Source organism: Neolamprologus multifasciatus, chromosome 7 (assembly GCF_963576455.1).
Source record: "Neolamprologus multifasciatus chromosome 7, fNeoMul1.2, whole genome shotgun sequence".
NCBI classification, from domain to species: Eukaryota; Metazoa; Chordata; class Actinopteri; order Cichliformes; family Cichlidae; genus Neolamprologus; species Neolamprologus multifasciatus.
The window spans coordinates 64,705,709-64,727,006 of NC_140445.1; the positions used below are offsets into that span (position 1 = coordinate 64,705,709).

The 21,298-nt window shown below is 40.7% G+C and overlaps 1 protein-coding gene across 1 annotated transcript in view; it reads left to right on the top strand.

Annotated features, from left to right (window-relative positions):
- fgd4a (FYVE, RhoGEF and PH domain containing 4a) overlaps window positions 1–21,298 on the top strand; it is a 63,115-nt gene that overhangs the window by 25,865 nt on the left and 15,952 nt on the right. The window contains exon 2 of the mRNA XM_085165077.1: window positions 11,498–11,581. Within this exon, the coding sequence (XP_085021203.1) occupies window positions 11,498–11,581 (84 nt within the window). The remainder of the gene's footprint in view (window positions 1–11,497; window positions 11,582–21,298) is intronic.

The following is a 21,298-nucleotide window of genomic DNA, read 5'->3' on the forward strand; positions in this document are numbered from 1 at the left end:
CACATTTGGGAGCTTCTGCCACACCAGCTGTGATCTTTCTGGGTTTTTTTAAGGTAGACCTGCAGGTCATGTGGATGAAGGAGGAGATGACAAGAAAAATGAGATGGCTGTGATGCAAAAGATGCTGTGAAAAAAGGCACACAGAGGAAAAGACTGTGGCCTGTTGATGTTATCACAGACTGCAACAGTCAAGCTCTGCCTCAGGTCTCAGTGATTGTAGCGTACACTGCTGTGTGCTCTCATAGCCCTCTGATGCTAACTTTATTTTTCTTAGCATCCCTGGTTGTGGTATAGCTATTTGGATCAGTTGTGGGACTTAGTGTCTGCCATCTGGCATGACAAACATGTTTAAATGGTCTGTTATAGTCATTCTTCTCCAGAGAATGATTATCCCTGCAACAGCAAACAGGAAGCCTATAGTTTCCATCTCTTCCTGTCTCTATGGGACGGGGGGAAGGGTCCGTAGTGTTGTTCAGCTTGAGGATTGTAGCACATCCAGTCACCCAGTTGGCCTGCCCTCATTAGACATGGGCCGGAGAGCATGTTCAGATCATGCTTATCTTCACATGCTGGAGCTTTGTGGGGTGCCTGGTGGTAAACAAAGAGGCGCAGTGATGTGCAGATTTTATGAGGCAAGAAGTGTGGCATTTTGTAGCTGAAAACAAAGACTGTGACAGGTCTGTGATCTCAGCAAAAGCAGCACAGGATACTGCATTTAGCAGCCGAAGAGTCTGTGCTGAAAGAGAAGCTAAAAACAAGAGGGAATCCCAGTTTACAATCCCAGTATTGCAAATAGGTAGCTGTGAATGAAGATGAAACCAAGCCTGACAACATGGATGATGCATTCTGCAGCTACTTTGTGTCAGGGTTAAATGAAAGCCCAACAAACTGGCATTAAATTGAGGTACCAGAAAAATCAGCTTATTCTTTTAAGTGTTACATGGACAACAAACGACGTCAATTTCTCACGTTTGCACCGTGAGCTGGAGACGCAGGGTCTCATCTGGTTGTCTTGAATACACAAAACGCTTACAAGGCCTTTTAATTTTCACTCTATTATGCCTGTGACAGAAAGCCATCACTCTCTGGTAATTGTCCATAATGGAAGAACGAGATTGAACAGAGACGGACGCATCTGGTCTCTTTCAGTAGCCTCTGGGTCAAGCAAGAAAAGCTCACGCACGTTTTATCACCGCCATGAACATACGATTAAAGGGGTGTGACTTGGCATGCTAATACATTCACGCTATTCCATTATTTATGAGTTACATCTGAATAGCAGTTATCTCAATCTAGGGCAGCCTTGCATATTACGCTTAGCTTACTTTGCTTTCTTTGTGTCTTTTTGGTGGATTTTCTTTTGAATAATAATCTCTTTATCTCATCGTTATAGAATTACATCAGCAGTAGGGATGGGTATCGTTTAGGTTTTATCCGATACCGGTGCCAAACCGGTACTTTTGAAACGGTGCCGGTGCTTAAACGGTGCTTAAACGGTGCTTAAACGGTGCTTAAAGGATAGAGAACACAAAATTGGTCCAAAAACCTCTCATGTTCAGCTGTTTTTTTGTAAAAAGATAACAATGTTAGCCTTTTCTGCAGCTATGGGGCATATATGCCCCATAGCTGTGGGGGCATATATGTGGGCTTCGTGAAGCCCACATTATCGATGTGGGCTTCATAGATAATTGGCAAACCTTCTGGAGGAAACCTGGTCTTGTTAGGAGAGATGGCATCCATCCCACTTTGGATGGAGCAGCTCTCATTTCTAGAAATATCGATAAATTTATTAAACCCCTCAAAACATGACTATCCAGAGTTGGGACCAGGAAGCAGAGTTGCAGTCTTACACGCCTCTCTGCAGCTTCTCTCCTCCTGCTACCCCCCCAAAAAACCCATCTCCATAGAGACTGTGTCTGCTTCCAAAAAGACAAAAAACAAACAACTTAAACAATCACAAAGAAAGAACAATACAGTATCCACATCTGAACCAAAGAGTAAAACAGTGAAATGTGGATTATTAAATATTAGGTCTCTCTCCTCCAAGTCTCTGTTAGTACATGACTTAATAATTGATCAACAAATTGATTTACTCTGCCTTACAGAAACCTGGTTGCAGCAGGATGATTATGTTAGTTTAAATGAATCAACACCCCCGAGTCATTCTAACTACCAGAAATCTCGAAGCACAGGTCGAGGGGGCGGTGTGGCAGCAATTTTTCATACCAGTCTATTAATTAATGAAAGACCAAGACAGACTTTTAATTCATTTGAAAGCCTGATGCTTAACATTGTCCACCCCAGCTGTGAAACTCAGAAACCAGTCTTACTTGTTATCATCTATCGTCCACCTGGGCCTTACACAGAGTTTCTGTCTGATTTCTCAGACTTTATATCTAATTTAGTTCTGAGCTCAGATAAAATAATTATTGTGGGTGATTTTAACATCCATGTAGATGCTAAAAATGACAGCCTCAACATGGCATTTAATCTGTTGTTAGACTCAATTGGTTTCTCTCAAAATGTAAAAGAACCCACCCACCACTTTAATCACACTCTAGATCTTGTTTTAACATATGGCATAGAAACTGAACATTTAACAGTGTTTCCTGAAAACCCTCTCCTGTCTGATCATTTCTTGATAACATTTACATTTACAATAATTGATTACGCAGCAGTGGAGAGTGGACTTTATCAAAGTAGATGTCTTTCTGAAAGCGCTGTAACTAAGTTTAAGAATATAATCCAGCCACTGTTATCATCGTCAATGCCCTGTACCAACACAGAGCAGAGCAGCTATCTGAACGCTACCCCAACAGAGGTCGATTATCTTGTTAATAATTTCACCTCCTCACTACGTACGACTCTGGATACTGTAGCTCCAGTGAAAACTAAGGTCTCTAATCAGAAGTACCTGACCCCGTGGTATAATTCTCAAACACGTACCCTAAAGCAGATGACTCGTAATCTGGAGAGGAAATGGCGTGTCACAAATTTAGAGGATCATCATTTAGCCTGGAGAAATAGTTTGTTGCTTTATAAGAAAGCCCTCCGCAAAGCCAGAACAGCTTACTACTCATCACTGATTGAAGAAAATAAGAACAACCCCAGGTTTCTCTTCAGCACTGTAGCCAGGCTGACAAAAAGTCAGAGCTCTGTTGAGCCAACCATCCCTTTAACGTTAACTAGTGATGACTTCATGAACTTCTTCACAAATAAAATTTTTATCATTAGAGAAAAAATTACCAATAATCATCCCACAGATGTAATATTATCTACAGCTACTCTTAGTTCCATTGATGTTAAGTTAGACTCTTTTTTTCCAATCGATCTTTCTGAGTTAACTTCAATAATTACTTCCTCCAAACCATCAACGTGTCTTTTAGACCCCATTCCTACAAAACTGCTCAAAGAAGTCCTGCCATTGATTAATTCTTCGATCTTATATATGATCAACCTATCTCTAATAATCGGCTATGTACCACAGGCCTTCAAGGTGGCTGCAGTTAAACCTTTACTCAAAAAGCCATCTCTAGACCCAGCAGTCTTAGCTAATTATAGGCCAATCTCCAACCTTCCTTTCATATCAAAAATCCTTGAAAGAGTAGTTGTCAAACAGCTAACAGATCATCTGCAGAGGAATGGTTTATTTGAAGAGTTTCAGTCAGGTTTCAGAGTTCATCACAGCACAGAAACAGCTTTATTGAAGGTTACAAATGATCTTCTTATGGCCTCTGACAGTGGACTCATCTCTGTGCTTGTCCTTCTTGACCTTAGTGCAGCATTCGATACTGTTGACCATAATATTCTATTAGAGCGATTAGAACATGCTGTAGGTATTACAGGTATTGCACTGCAGTGGTTTGTATCATATCTATCTAATAGACTCCAATTTGTGCATGTAAATGGAGAGTCCTCTTCACACACTGAGGTTAATTATGGAGTTCCACAGGGTTCGGTGCTAGGACCAATTCTGTTTACATTATACATGCTTCCCCTAGGCAGCATCATTAGAAGACATAGCATACATTTTCACTGCTATGCAGATGACACCCAGCTCTATCTGTCCATGAAGCCAGATAACACACACCAATTAGTTAAACTGCAGGAATGTCTTAAAGACATAAAGACTTGGATGGCCACTAACTTTCTGCTTCTTAACTCAGATAAAACTGAGGTCATTGTACTCGGCGCTGAAAAGCTTAGAAATATGGTATCTAACCAGATTCTTACTCTGGATGGCATTACCTTGGCCTCCAGTAACACTGTGAGGAACCTTGGAGTCATTTTTGACCAGGATATGTCCTTCAACGCACATATTAAACAAATATGTAAGACTGCGTTCTTCCATTTGCGCAACATCTCTAAAATTAGAAATATCCTGTCTCAGAGTGACGCTGAAAAACTAGTTCATGCATTTATTACTTCCAGGCTGGACTACTGCAATTCATTATTATCAGGATGTCCAAAAAACTCACTGAAAAGCCTTCAGTTAATCCAAAATGCTGCAGCAAGAGTACTGACAGGGACTAGAAGGAGAGAGCATATTTCTCCTGTTTTGGCTTCCCTTCATTGGCTTCCTGTTAAATCCAGAATTGAATTCAAAATCCTGCTCCTCACATACAAGGTCTTAAATAATCAGGCCCCATCTTATCTTAATGACCTTGTAGTACCATATCACCCTATTAGAGCACTTCGCTCCCGCTCTGCAGGCCTACTTGTTGTTCCTAGAGTATTTAAAAGTAGAATGGGAGGGAGAGCCTTCAGTTTTCAGGCCCCTCTTCTGTGGAACCAGCTTCCAGTTTGGATTCAGGAGACAGACACTATCTCTACTTTTAAGATTAGGCTTAAAACCTTCCTTTTTGCTAAAGCATATAGTTAGGGCTGGACCAGGTGACCCTGAATCCTCCCTTAGTTATGCTGCAATAGATGTAGGCTGCCGGGGGATTCCCATGATGCATTGAGTTTTTCCTTTCCAGTCACCTTTCTCACTCACTATGTATTAACAGACCTCTCTGTATTGAATCGTATCTGTTATTAATCTCTGTCTCTCTTCCACAGCATGTCTTTATCCTGTCTTCCTTCTCTCACCCCAACCGGTCGCAGCAGATGGCCGCCCCTCCCTGAGCCTGGTTCTGCCGGAGGTTTCTTCCTGTTAAAAGGGAGTTTTTCCTTCCCACTGTCGCCAAAGTGCTTGCTCATAGGGGGTCATATGATTGTTGGGCTTTTCTCTGTATCTATGAAGCGCCTTGAGGCGACATTTGTTGTGATTTGGCGCTATATAAATAAAATTGAATTGAATTGAATTGAATATGGTATCACTCTTGGCTGGAAGCAGCTTAAACAATGGAAAAAACACAAACTTTGTCCAAAAACCTCTCATGTTTAACTGTTTTCCACTTTTTCTTTGGTCATTTTAGCCTTTTTGTCCAGGGTGAAGGGAGTATCTGCCATCAAACAAGAAGACAGCCGCATGTAGCTACGACGGTGTTTGCTAGTTCACCTTACATGCATTAATGTAATAACGTGGTTAGCCTACTCAACGTAAATTACACACGAACAACATTAAGCTACTCACACAGAGAAGAACGGCTGCTGCTGCATCATCATCCTCATCATTTCTGCTACACTGGCAGGGCTAGGGGCCAGGACTCTCCTCTTCGGGTTTTTGGGGGATGTTGCTAACTCCGGGTCGATAACAGGCACCACACCCGCAGTAGATATGCTCGCTGTGAGGTCTCACAGCAAGCTATCAAATACGGCGCATTTCTCGGCTTTTTAAAAAAACGCTATGCGTCGCCAGGTGTTTCATCAGATTCGAGGTGTTACCTCCTTTGACAGTATCACAGTATCAGCTTAAAGCACTTGTTGCAGCTGCTGAGTTTACATCTTTTGCTGTGAAGTACAGACAGACTTTTGACCGCTTCGCCTTGGGCATTTTTAATCTGTAGCTCTGCTCTAAAAGAATGTACGTACCTGGACCCGCCTACTATCCTCGGAAACGTAAAATGATTGGCTAGAATTTAAAGTGTATCACAGCTCAGGAAAAAAAAGCACCGAAATGTGCGCTGCTTTTCGGTCTGGTTACTACCGTTTATGGATACCGGTACCCGTCCCTAATCAGCAGCGTCCTCTCTTTACACTTATATATATATCAGGACTGAGACTAGGTGAAGGTTCAGCTCCGTGCAGTCAGTTTAAGGTGAATAACATTTTAGAGAAATTAGCAGGGTGGATCAAATGTTCATTATAATGTAAAATGGGTTAAATAATGGGTTGTAAAACACTTTTGCATGACCACAGATGACTAAATATGAACTGTTACAGTTGGTTAATTTTTCTCTCTCACTTCTCCATATCACAGTCACTCCTTTTTCCACCTTTCTTCACCAGTGATTTATTGCATTTCTTTAACTCCTCCTTTGCTTTTTCCTGCCTTCTCACTTTCTCCTCCCTCCTCGCCAACTCTCAAAGCATTCTAAGGGAGTCATGAAAGTGACCGTGAATAAATATCTTGCAGGGCGACCTGTCCCTCCTCCCTTCCTGCAATTGTCTGCTTCGCCAGGTGACTCTAGTTTCCAGGGAACCGGTTTGTGCAGTGATACAGAGACTCCAAAGCTCTCACAGGTACACACACATAAGCTTACCAGCCAAGAAGGAAACGTGTGTGTGAAGACCGGACTGTAATTTCTCATAAATATGGATACTCCTGAATGGAAAAGACACTATAGGATTGATAACCATTCTGTGTTTACCCAGCCGGGGAAAACACAACTCTTTTTGGGAGGAGTCCTGGCAGGTAGTGTAAAAAATTTACTTTTTGTTTTTTTGTCATATTTTCAGACACACAAAATAAATAAAGTGTCTAAAGATGAAAAAGTGTTGGTGAACTACGGATTAAAAAAAGCTCTGGAGGAAGCGCTGCCTTTACCACAGAAACCCAAACACACAGGTGACTGTTAGATAAGTGTGAGAACAGTCACCTAAGAAACATTTTAGACACACAGCCTGCCTGTCAAGGGAAATTATGCAAGAACCTTTTCAATGACCTTTCAGAGCTTTTGTGTGAATGGTGAAGCAGTGGCGTTTATTTCTTGCTCATAATCTTACCTGGTGCTGCAGAGCTTTAAATGTTTGTTGTGCTGTAATCGGAGAGGTGTAGCACACAAGAATGAACTTGTGGCAGATTTTTTCAGCTACATATTTGTCAGCAGCATCAGTTAACTTTGCTGTTCTTGCAATAATGTTTAAAGATGGAGAAAGATAGAATACCCTCATTTTTAGTTTAAACCATCTATAGTTTATTACATGTCCTTATGTGAATTATACAACTGTAACCTACAGTGTTGAAGGCTGGCGAGAACACAGGTGGTGACTGTGGGGTTGGAGCTCATTTGGTGTTTTCAGTCACAGACGTCTATCAGTGTTAGCACCACAAACCAAAACTGACCTGATAAAAGGTTTGTTTACACCACTTTTTGATCATTAGATACGACACGTCGCGTACGCAGATGCTCATTTCTGAAGTTCAGATAAATGCCACGACTCACTGACTGAGCAAAGGTTACTGTAGCTGTCAAGGACGAGGTGCCGATATGGTAGCATTAAAGTTTGGTAGTGCAGAGAGCTGCTTAGAACAGCGGTCCCCAACCTTTTTTGGGCCACGGACCGGTTTATGCCCGACAATATTTTCACGGACCGGCCTTTAAGGTGTCGCGGATAAATACAACAAAATAAAACTAGTACCGGTACCGAAAAAAAGAAGATTTATTCATAACACACGTGAAAAGACCCAGGAAAACCGAGTAAACGATAAAAACGATAACAAAATAACACTGAAAACCGATAAAAACCCTGAAAACCATACACGGCCCGGTACCAAACGACCAAACGATCGGTACCATGCGACCAAACGAGGCCCGGGGGTTGGGGACCGCTAGCTTAGAACATAACCCTTTAAATTAGTTTTTTATTTACTTCGACTGCCAAGAGAACAATTTGTAGCAGTTTGCCACCTGTGTTGTTGAACATCAAAGGCACAATTGTGATTCCGTGTAACTGTAAAACAATCAAAATGTGTCAGCAGCAGTATTTACTCCCTCACACCTGTGTAGTTTATGTTTACTGTAACTGGCAGCTTTCTTCCAAGAACCACGGACGAGGTCTGCTCAGCGTTCTCACTTCCTCAATCAGTCATTTTAATAAATGCTTGACTTCCTGTTATTGTAAATCTGATTCCTCCTCACTGGCCAATTCTCTTTCTCAGCTCCTCTCAGTAAACTTGTCGTTATCGCCGCCTTAACAGGAGACTATAAATATAACTTCTGGTTTCATTGTCACTATTGAGACTTTATGGCGACTCTCATCCCACATCGCATCCCAGATCCTACCTGGTGACCAGTGTTCACTTTGTGTGTGGATTGTGCTGTCTCCGGGTCTGCTGAGGTTATCAGTTGTGTTATGCTCGGACTTCTAACAAAAAGATCATCACATAAAACAACAACAGGATGTTAATGAACAGGGAGGGGAAGCTTTAGCGTCAGGACAGTTGCATGATGAGTACGTCAGTAGAAGGGCTGGTCCACTTTCCTCCATCAGTCATCAGCCACATCTCACAAAGCTATTTCTCTGACCTTTGTGGCTGCGTGTAGTCGCCAAAGTGTGAGGCATTTTCTCTTTTGAGTTTATTCTCAGTATTGACATCAGAACACATCCCCCCACTTAAGGAAACAATAGGAACGCAGTGACACATGGCTAAGAGTTGGCCGGAGGAGGGGCCTCCATAGGCTGACTCTGTAGACGTGCACATAATGCTTTTCTTAAGCTGCTTACATTTGTTATATTTTCAGTAGGGAACTCGACTGGGGTTTAACTTGTATACTGTTAAGTAAGTAAGTGTGTGTGTGTGTGTGTGTGTGTGTGTGTCTTTGAACAGCAGGCAGGCCTGTCATGAGGAGTCCAGATGGTGGGTGGAGAAAGCCCTCCTTTAATCCATGCGCCAGGATATTATACCCCCCTTCACTCTCTCTCCCTCACACACACACACACACACACACCGTCATCTGCATTTCCACCGTTTGCACGACCCCCCATTGAGCTACTCTACTATTGGTTTACGTACCATTATCCACGCTCCATTATGTCGGCTCGCTCCACTCGCTGCTGCGTCGTATATCCTGACTGACGCAGCACTAAACGCTTGTACAGAATTGAGTTTGAGAAACGATAAGCGAGGCATGAATGTTGTAATACAATTCAATTCACTGGTGTAAGAGGACTCATTATGTTAGCCTGTCATGTATTATGGAGGGATATGATTTCCTTTATCTTTTTAATCTGTGTAGTTTCCTGACAGGCTGAAAACATAGCAGGATGATGTCAACACCAGTTTTGCAACTGAAATGAAATAGAAGATGATTTACCACAAAACTATAACCTGTTTATAAGCGTAGATTGCCTTCTTTGCAATCTGCTTGATTGAAGTGACCACAATCAAAAAGGGTTGAGTGCTAAGCCTCACTTAGCAACATGCATCCATTAACAATATGATTGCAGCTGATAATGAATTAATTAAATGCACAACAAGCCAGATTATAATGACAGATAGTTGCTTTAAAAATTCTCCCATTTATTATCTTGCCCACAAACATTGGTGAGATAATCATTTTAAACAGGCAAGTTTTATAGATACTATATTAACACCCATACTGCTCAATAAAGGGATAACTTCTCCCCAGGTTGTTATTATGTTAGTGCTTCTGTAGCTTTATTTTAACAGTGGTGTCTGTTAGAGGTGGGAATCACCATACATCCCACGATACGATATTATCACAATACTTAACGCACGATACGATATTATTGCAATTTTTTAAAATATTTTGTGATATTCAGATTCTGTACATAAAGGTAAACTTTATCAATATTCATTTTCTCTCATATCAAAGTCTCACACTCAGTCTTTCTCTCATTTCAGTTTGATTGTTGACAAACTGAACGGTTTGTATTACAGTCTAGTCCAACTTAACTGAATCAACCATCTGGTACAATTATAGCTATTCTGAACTATGCAGTTTATGAAAACTATGCAGCCCCTTCAGCAACTGAAGAATTTGAAAGTAAATTAAAACAAAATATAATTTTACATTAAATAAAAAAGTTTTAAACTTAATTAAAATAAAACATGTCTTAAATTAAAATAAGTAAACTGTCATGTTTATTAAACACATTTGGACAGTGAAGGAATGTCAGGATTCTTGCTCAGAAAAAGGATCAACATGCTCTGAAGTCAGAGCACAAAAACCTTTTTGTAACAAAATATCGATTTCTGCTGTCCCTGTATCGATACATTATTAGCAAACAAAATATCACCATGCTACACAGTATCATGGTGTGATACCCCTAGTGTCTGTGTGCAGTGACTTCGTTTTGGAGCGTGTCATTCAAGGAAATGCAGTTTTCTCCACAACCTCTGAGCAAACATGCAGTTCTTTTAATTTCCAAATGTTTAAAATCATTATCAGTTTGTTGCATGCTGATGGTATGTAACTCGTTTTCAATCAGTCATATTGTTCCGCTGTAGTGTTTACAAAATACACACTGATGCTTTCTTTTTAGTATTTCTCCAAAACATTTCTGTGGAACAAAAAACCCGACTGATTGGCTTCATCGTTATCATTTCTGTGTGGTTAATGTTGACACATAGGTGAAGCTGGAGGGTTGAATATTGTACGATTCTCATTGAAAGTTACCTGGATAGGCAAGATTAAGAACGAGTCGATCAGGAGGAAAACACAGGTTGGACAAAGTTAGGGAGGCGGGGCTTAGCTGGTGTGGATATGTGGTGGATGTGTTTGGCAGTGGATTTTGAACATGGAGCTGCCACAGTGAATATTTAATGATGTAGTGAAAGAGGAGGTTGGTGTGACAGAGCAGGGTGTCTATAGAGGCGATGATTACATCTGACTGAGGGCATAGGTTTGTGTTTGTGCTACTCTGCTGTATGTGTGTGTGTGTGTGTGTGTGTGTGTGTTTGGAGGCTTTGGAACGCTCACGAGCTCTTCATTGTTTTTACGACTTGCTATTTTCTCTTTAATCTTTTATGTGCATATTAAACGGCTGTTTTGAAAGAGCGCTTGCTCTCCCTGCTGACGACGGCCTACATATCACAGACAGACTAATTAGGGTTGCTCTCTCCAAGGGCTTATATCCTCCCTTTCATTCTCAAAACAAACATGAGTGTACTCCAGATCTTGATAAATGCAGCTACCACAACAGTGCGTCAGATCTCACAATCTCTCCTGATCATTGTATAAGTTTATTGGGGGCGGGGTTTGATCTGAGTCGGTGGACCTTTTCCATAAAATCTGGGGAAGCCTCGAACTGTTTAAAGCTTCTGTCTGATATGCAGGTCAGCCTTTAAAATAGACTCTTAATCTACACAAATTCTGTCAACTTACTTTTATTCTAAATCTGGAACTCTGTGCATGTTGTGTTGTAGAGAGGAAGGGCAAAGCTACCTGTTTCCAGTCGGAGAACACCGAAGAGCAGACCTGTGTGGCGGTGAAGATCGAACAGTCCACAGGTACGTTACAGCACCTCCATTTATCTTTACGGTCTTTCTCTCAAGTGCTTGCACGCAGACTTTTAGATGTGTTAGTATTCATATCTGGACGATATTATGTCCACTTTGTGCATCATCTTGATTTTCATTGCCATGTTCACATGTCCATCGTCTCTTTTCAATCAACACCTCTGATTTCCACACATTTGCATTCAAAGTCAATAGACTACATGGATTTTTCAGCTTTGCCAGACCTTCTGGATCTGAGTAAAATCAGTTAACGTGCACAGTGAGGACAGAGGATGATACTGTGAAGGACACTATGAGCACTCCTTCCTGTGACTCTCTGCTATGCAGGGGTGTGAAAAACGCTGCGGGTCGCTGCTCTATTTTTATATCAGACTCGTGTGTGCGCTCACGCTCGCAAACATGCTTGTGTCTCACGGTCTGCTTCTTTTGATGAATGGGCGCTTACCTCTGGCCCTCTGCGGCTTCCTATTCTTCATTTTCCTCGTTTTCTCTTCTTTCTAGTTCACGCCTGTACGTCCCTCTCCTTTTTGCACCTGGGTTTTCATCCAGGTTTGTTATATTATCTAGTCTTTCGAAGCAGACTCGTGGGGTAATCTCACAACGGCCCTCAGATTAGAGGATGATGCAAGCTTAATCTGAAGAAAGTCTGGGCAGTTGAAAGCCCCAACTCCAAGCTCACAGGACTGGCTGTAATTGTTACGTGTCATTCTGTCTGTCATGTGCTCTCACACAGTGTGCGTTAGCACGACTGGATCATTGAAAGCCTCGTCTGTAAAAGTGGAGCCAAACGTGCACAGCAACAACGCACTCTCAAGCTGAAGGGTCGAGGTAGTGCTATTTGGAGTGTGTGCGTACATGTGTGCATGTATGTGTGTGGCTTTGAAGCAGTTTGTGTGACTTTGTCTCAAAAGCTTTCGTTTCACAGCTCAGTTTTTCATCAAATAAATGTAACAAGAACGCCTTTGTCCTTACAAAGGATGTTTACATGCACTAAGTAACCAGGGTATGCTTGTCCAATTTGTACACTGATCAGCCTAATATAGTGAAAGTTGTCCTGTTGTGTTGCCAAAACAGCTGTGACCTAAGACACAGGACCTGTTCTCGACAAGGTGCTGGCTCGTTGGATTGGCATGTGGGGAATTTAAGGCCAGGTAACAACTTCAGGTAATTTTCCTCCAGCCATTCAAGCCACATTTTTTGCAGTGCAGAGGAGCTTTGTCATGGTGATAACAAGGGGAGATGTGTTTCTGCTGCAGAAATGTTTAGGTGGGCGGTATGTATCAAAGTAACAACCACACGAATGAACCAAAAGGTTCCCAACAGACAAGTTTTTTTTATTGTTGTGGCTCATCACTGGATGCTTTTGTTTTGTGGTTGGAGGGATTTGCATACATGACTGACAGGATGGATAGTGGTTCTTGAGTAAAATAATTATATTGAAAGTCGCACTAAAATAAAAAAATACAGTCACATTTATTACTGAAATATTTGTGCAAACCCAGAGATGGGTAACGCGTTACTGTAATCCGATTACTTTTTTCAAGTAACGAGTAAAGTAAGGGATTACTATTGCAAAAAAGGTAATTAGATTACCGTTACTTTCCCGTAGGAACGCTGCGTTACTGCGTTACTAAAACCGTGATTTTTTTGCGAGAATGTCTCATGACAGTGACGTAAGCGAGTGCGACGTTCGTGACAACAGCTGTGTGCAGATCAACAATGGATCATATATCGAGTGCAGAGAGAGTATGAGCGTGCAGCGTTTAAAGCGTGGAAGTACTGATCTTACTTTGAGTTTGATTCCATAAAAAGTGACAAAAACATTAGTGTCCGTTGTGCGTGGGAAGAAAACTTCTTTTTACAGCGAAAAAACCCCTAAACTTCCGAGCAAGCACCGAGTAGCTACGACGTAATGGGAAACTCACAGAGAAACTCGCGGATTCTTCCACTGACCGCTGCACACCTGCACCAGGGTAACCCTCCGCCTACTCTACTCCTGCTTTGCAGGTGAAAATAGAGCAACAGGACCGCTAGTCTTTGACTTTATTTATTTTCTGCTGTGTTTTACTTGCATCTATTTGAAAGACTGAGTGTAAACACAAAAATATTTTATTTTATGTGCTGGAATGTGCAGAAAATAGGTTTAAATGTTAAACAAATGTCTTCCAGTCAGAGAATGTTGCAGATAATTAAATTTTTGCTTGATGCATAAAGTTAAAAGATTAAAACTAATAAAACAAGTTTTAAAAAGAGACTTTTCCATTTGATTACATTTTGTATGATGATTATGCAGAAAAAGTAGAATTGGGCTGAAAGATCTATCACTTTATCACCTATTCAGGTTGTAAATCGTGTTTTTAAAAGGTAACTAAGTAACTAATTACTTTTGAAAATAAGTAATCAGTAAAGTAACGGGATTACTTTTTGGGGGAAGTAATCAGTAATTAGTTACTGATTACTTTTTTTCAAGTAACTTGACCAACACTGTGCAAACCTCACAAAAAATCACCAGGACTCCATAATAAACATCACAAAACAAATCAGGGTGGAAATTTAAAGCGAGAAAACTTTCAATTGTTAATAAAAAAATAAATATTTCTGAGTAATCACAGCATTCATTTAAAAAAAACCACCAACTTTGTTTTTTCTCAGTTTTCTACAAAACATATAAAAGTAAAAACAAACAAACAAGCAAACAAAGCAAGGTGAGCATGACGGGAGTTGTGGTTTCCAGTCTTGTAAAGACAGATAATTTAACAGGAGTTGAATTTATACCTGTCCAACTAGTTTATTAATGAAGGAACCAAATAATGCTCATCACTCCCTGCAGTGCTGCTCTGCAGTGCGTTTACATGTTGCAGTAAGCAAGACGTCAAGACTTGTTTCTGTCAGAGGTGTCAGCGTGACTTAAATTAAGGCTTCCTGTGTTGTTGTTGTTTGTTGGGTTTTTTTTTATCTGAAACCATGTGATGGTTCAAAGCTGATACATAGCAACGTAGATCAGACCAAGACCTTTTCACCACATAGACACCAGGGAGCAGCTGTGCAGCACACGTTAGATGCAGAACATGGAGAAGACTGAGTTGCACTTCCCAGTGGAGACTTCTGTAAAAGGTACATTTAGTTTATTCCCATAATTCCTTTTGTGATGCTTCATTTTAATGTAGCCTCATTTTGATATTTCACGATTAATCGGGAGTTTTTACATTTTATATGTTAGCATAAATAACAGGGCTCAAGAGGACGAGCTGATTTAAATAAAGATTTATTTTGGGGGCTTCGATTAGATTTGAGGATGACAGAACTGCAGTGAAGCTGTTTTGGCTGCTTTTTCTGTGGTGACTGTCAATCATTGATCAGCTGCTTCACTAATAAGAGACGCTGATGGAGGAAGAAGTGCTGTGGCTTTTTGAAAAACAAGTTTGTCCTCTGCTAGTGGTCCTGTTTCGCTTTCTGCTGTTTGCTTCATTGTGTGATTATAACAAATGAGTTTCACAAGTGAGAGGAAGCTGGAAAACCCTTCAGTGTACCTGAAAATAACAGGATAATTTATTATTCCATAACTTTAAACTACATTTATTTCTATTCTCTGAAATTTGTTGTTTTTCTGGAAAAATGTTGCTCTGACAGGCATTTGTGTCTGTTCTCTTTCCTTCTATGTATTTGAACCTTTTAAGGTCTAAACGTGCAGTTCCTGTGAGGTTAAAGGTACAGAGTTCATGTGAAGGTGTCTTTGTGCGCGCGTGTGTGTGTGCAACTCTCGGTTTGTGTGAATCGGTACTTTTTAAAAGCCACTTAAATAAGGGGTGTGTGAGCGAGAGTGAAGGAGGAGTCTTTGCTGCCCTGTAAATCTCCCTCCTGAGCTGAGTCATTCTCAGCAGCACCGCCTGGGAAGATTACACGGATGCTAAACTTTCAGCTCTTCTGGGACACACACACACACACTCAAACACACAACAGTAGAGATCGACATTGCAGCTGTTTTCCGGTCTATCTCAAACACAGGGTGAGTTCATTCACTGGGATTTTGTTTTTTTCCAAGCTTGGCAGAATATTTCATCCTTGGATTGTCTCTGCTGAGTGTAGTTATCGAGATATAGTTTTCTTCTCACGTTTTGTGTTAAATAAAACTGTGTGATCACACTTTAGTGACAGCAGTCTTTCACGTTTTCATGCCCATGCTGCTCTTTTATCTTTTATGGGAGTGTTGCAGTGTTTACACTCTGAGCCTTTCATACAAATAACACAGGAGTGGCCTACAAACGCACTTTACACATAAATTTGCAGTTGCAAACTTCATCATAGCCACTGAAGCTTGACAGATGTTTCTAAAGGCTGCTGTTTCTTATCCTCATTCTTCCTTCATGTTCCTTGACTTTGGTGTGACTGTGTGGAAGCTCAAACTGTCTTTTAAATGCCACAGAGTTCACAAAGTTGAAGCAGAATATATTAAAATTAAAAATACTCAGAATTTCCTGGTTGATCACAAGGACATTCTGTCACACCCTTGCGGTAACGATAGAAGACGAAGCCTCAGTATCAAGCTATGTCAACCACTCCTCTCCTTGTGCACAGTCGGGTGTGCCTTCTGTTTTCACCTCGAGCTCTCACACCTAAGTATCAGGACATATTTTGCCTCAAGAGGGCCAAAAAGAACATGACACGCAAGAAGAGACGCGGAAAACATAAAAGTCAGGTCGGACAGGTGTGCTGTCAGGTGACAGTTCTCAAACAAGGTGGAGTCAGGTGGTAGAAATATCTTGAACATTCACATAAGAACAATTAGGTCAGCTGTAAATAAGCAAGATGTACGTTTTCTCTGTAAAAATCTTTAAAAAGAAAAACTAGAAAAGCGGCTCATCTTTGAGCAGCTTTTAGTCTTGATACAGCGGCATGGTTACAGAGGTTTGTGACTTCTGCACTCGAAAGTTGAAATTTGAGGTTTTGAGTTAAACATTTGTTGTATGTTGAAACATTTGTACCAACTGGCACCTTTGATAATCCATCATCTTCTCAGTTTTCATGCATGCCTGCAAACCTGATGTCATGCCCATTAGCCTCGACTACAGTCTCTATTTCGACTTGTTAACCTTCTAAACTAAGAGGGTGAAAATATACCTTTGGTATCATCTGCCATCATGGGCGTGTTGGCATGGTGATTTTGGTACCTGTGATCTGTATGTCTTTTTTATCATTTATGTCCAGTGTTTCCTCAAATCTTTCCATTTTGCTAAATTGTATTGAGTGTTGTAAGTCTACTTGAAACATTATTAAGACATAAAAAAGTAAAAACAAATCATTGTGATGTTGCTGATAGGGTTTCAACAACAAACTGGAAGAATGTAGTGTGCCTGGAGCTATTTCGGGAATTAGTTTGGATTTCACTATTTTCGGACTTTGCTTGTTTTCTTGTTGCGCTGAAGAGATGGATTTTTTCAGCGTGTAGGAAACTTAATTCACCCATTCAACAAATCACTGCTGGGATTTTCCACACAGTTAATCTAATGTTGGGGAACCAGTTGTGATATAAGCTCCATCAGATGGTAGAGTCACACTGTGAAGAAAGGTGCTGTTACTGGGCAAACTTCTGAAATCAAGGATTTGTTGTACTTTGTAAAACCAGAAAGTTTTCTCCGCTCTACCTCTCATGTGTACTGGAGCATTTGTTAATTCTTCTTCCGGCTCTGTAGCTTTGAATTTATTAATATTGATCCTTTGGGCTCCGTGGAGTATGCAGTGAAATTTTACATTTTCCCAAGGTAAAAGGATAGTTACCATGGTTACAAGCCTCGGAATCTTGCAACAAAGAAACAAGTCAAGTCTCGGTTTGACTAGTCAAGTCTTCACTTCCTGGATCGAGTAGTGATCCAGCAGTGTTTTCAGTTTCTAGTACAAGTAGATTATCTGTTTACTGTAAAAGCACAACAGAACTGAGTGGCAGGAAATGTCTTGGCAAAACACAAAAGTTATGAAAAGAAGGTAAAGTTCGTCCTTTTTGTGTTCGCATCCACCCGATCCATCTCGTACTCCAGACAGCAGGCCGCCTCCTCCGTCACACAGATGAGGATTAGAATCAAAGTGTTTTCGCAGCACGCTGTCTGGCTGCTTCTAATTTACTGCACATGGCTGTCTGTTGTGCCAAGACAGTTTTAATGAGAAGGTGCCAGAATGAGTGCGTTACCAGGAGCGGGACTTTCTTCCCAAACACTGTAGTTTGAAAAAACTTCCTTTTCAGTGTAACAGCTCTGGTTGCATTTCCTCTACTGATCGAGATAAGAGGTTAAAAATAAATGATGTGACATAAAATCTCGATATCTAATCTTCTTCTACATAACTGACAGCAAAACATCGAAGCAATTTCAGATCTATATCTTTGTTTACATCTCTCTTGTCTTGACACAGCCTACAGATATATTAAGTGTTGCTCTTCAGGTTAAAGGCTGCAATATAAAGGTGATTCAGACGTGAGCCGCTGTGTTTGACGTGGTTACTGACAACCCCAGAAAGCAAAGCTGGGCTGTGGACGCTGGACCTCCTGTACTCAGGAGTCAGGATAAATGCCACATGCGAAATGCAATTTGCAGGCAGACTTCGTTTTAGACCGTGTACTTATAATGTGGTGCATAATGTTTTGCAAGATGTTTTTTATGACCTCTAATGTGGCTGAGAGTGGAAGTCAGGCACCTAATCATGAAAAATTCCTGCGGCCTGCCTTCATAACTGATTGGTATTTTTTGGGGCCATGTTTAGAAAGAAAGCCCTCCCAAACACAGCGTGGGACCGCTTCCAGTCAGACAGTTGCCAGACTTGTTGTCTTTAATTACGGTCCACCCTTTAAAATAGAAATTGTGACTGTATGATTTTGTGGTTACTCTTTTTCTCTTTCCCTTTAAGATTGGTAAGATAAAGATTACTCTAGTAAAGACCAATCTGGGGCTCCAGGAACCAAGTTGGCACATAGTAACAACATTTTTGTAAACAAGCTGCATTTGGAGAGGTACTCCAAAGTATATAGTACATTAAGCTCTCACTCGAAGACCAGGTTACTTACCAGGATACAAACAACACTTATTTCCATCATCAGCTTATCAACTATGTACTGTATGTCTGATTAATCAAATGTAGTTATAACAAATAAAAAAAGATGAACCTATATCTTTTTGCTTGAAAATTGGTGCAGCTGCAAGCCCCTGTGCAACCCACCTCCAACCCATCTCCTCCTTTTCATGTTTTTTGTGTCTTAATTAGTATCACGATTGTCATCGCTGACGTCTACCTTATTCAGTGCTGTCTCCTGGCTTTGCATATACAACAGAACCCAGTATTCCAGAGCAGAGCCATCCCGCTAAAAATACAGCCAACACCCAGGTCAACAGGTATACCTGTTCAGTTATATCTAATCAGCCGATCCCATGGCAGCTTCTCAAAAGATTTAGACACATGGACATAGTCAAGACGACCTGCTGAAGTTTAAACCCAGCATCAGAGTGGGGATGAGAGATGACTTCAGTGATGTTGAATGCAGCATGGCTGTCAGAGGGGCTGGTCTTAGTATTTAAGAAACTGGGATTTTCCCACACATCCATCTCTGGAGTTTAGAGAGAATAGTCTGAAAAAAGGGAAACTGCCCAGTGAGTAGCAGTTCTCTGCTTGTTGATATATCAGAGGTCAAAGGAGAATGCTTCGAGCTGATAGGAACACAAGAGTAACTCAAATACCCACTAATTACAGTAAAGGTCTGCAGAAAAGGTGGGGTCACAACATGGATCCATCTTACCATACACCAGCGGTTTAAGCTGGTGGCAGTGGTGTAATGTGTGGGAGATATTTTCTTGGCACACTACCAGCCAAGCATTGTTTAAACGCTACATCCTGAGTGTTGTTGCCGGCCACATCGATCCCTTTCTTACTACAGTGTTCTTATCTGTTGATGGCTACTTCCAGCAGGATAATGCACCGTGTGGCAAAGCTCAGAAAATCTCAAACTGGTTGCTTGAACGCGACGATTAGCTTACTGCACTCCAATGGCTTCCACAGTCACCACACATCACTTTTGGGATGTGACAAAGATTCATATCATGGATGCACAGCCGACATGCACTTATAGGTAGTTGATCAGCACAACCTCATGATTCCTTCATCTGTGAGGAATGTTTTCAGCACATTGTTGACTCTATACCACCAGTGTTGGTCAAGTTACTTGAAAAAAGTAATCAGTAACTAATTACTGATTACTTCCCCAAAAAAGTAATCCTGTTACTTTACTGATTACTTATTTTCAAAAGTAATTAATTACTTAGTTACTTAGTTACTTTTTAAAAACACGATTTACAACCTGAATAGGTGATAAAGTGATAGATCTTTCAGCCCAATTCTACTTTTTCTGCATAATCCATCATACAAAATGTAATCAAATGGAAAAGTCTCTTTTAAAAACTTGTTTTATTAGTTTTAATCTTTTAACTTTATGCATCAAGTAAAAATTAAATTATTTGCAACATTCTCTGACTGGAAGAAATTTGTTTAACGTTTAAACCTATTTTCTGCACATTCCAGCACATAAAATATATATATATATATATATATATATATATATATATATATATATTTGTGTTTACAATCACTCTTTCAAATAGATGCAAGTAAAACACAGCAGAAAATAAATAAAGTCAAAGACTAGCGGTCCTGTTGCTCTATTTTCACCTGTAAAGCAGGAGTGGGGTAGGCGGAGGGTTACCCTGGTGCAGGTGTGCAGCGGTCAGTGGAAGGATCCGTGAGTTTCTCTGTGAGTTTCCCATTACGTCGTAGCTACTCGGTGCTTGCTCGGAAGTTTAGGGGTTTTTTTCGCTGTAAAAAGAAGTTTTCTTCCCACGCACAACGGACACTAATGTTTTTGTCACTTTTTCTGGAATCAAACTCAAAGTAAGGTCAGTACTTCCACGCTTTAAACGCTGCACGCTCATACTCTCTCTGCACTCGATATATGATCCATTGTTGATCTGCACACAGCTGTTGTCACGAACGTCGCACTCGCTTACGTCACTGTCATGAGACATTCTCGCAAAAAAAAAAAATCACGGTTTTAGTAACGCAGCGTTCCTACGGGAAAGTAACGGTAATCTAATTACCTTTTTTGCAATAGTAATCCCTTACTTTACTCGTTACTGAAAAAAGTAATCGGATTGCAGCTGGTTACTGCCCGTCTCTGTATACCACAAACAATCCCATCCAATTAAGCCCTAGCAGGGTGTTCTTCAGTCCAGTGACTGTGTTCTTAGATATATTAATTTTCAGTTTATCTTTTGCTCTCCTCATTGGCGGATCATTACAGCCACTTTACTTTACGTGTTTGATTATTTGAGTGGCAGATATATTTCTCTTTTTTAAGAAATATATCTTTATCTATTTTTAGACATGATCGGACTGAGTCTGTAAAGAAATGAAGGTCCTTCCTCAATGATTCATTTCAAAGATGAAACATTTCTCTGTGCATGTTAGCATCCCTGAGTGCCAGAAACAAGAAGTCCCTTCTTCACTTTTGGTAATAACAGACTGACCGAAACCAGAACAAGCACAAATTATAAGAAGTCCAGGTAAAGCATGCATCCTTGGATGTGCTTAACTCTACAACTTCTGGAGTAGATTGTAGTTTACCAGCGTCAAAGCTTTATGGAAGCTACATCCAAGCTATACATCAGCTGGTTTACC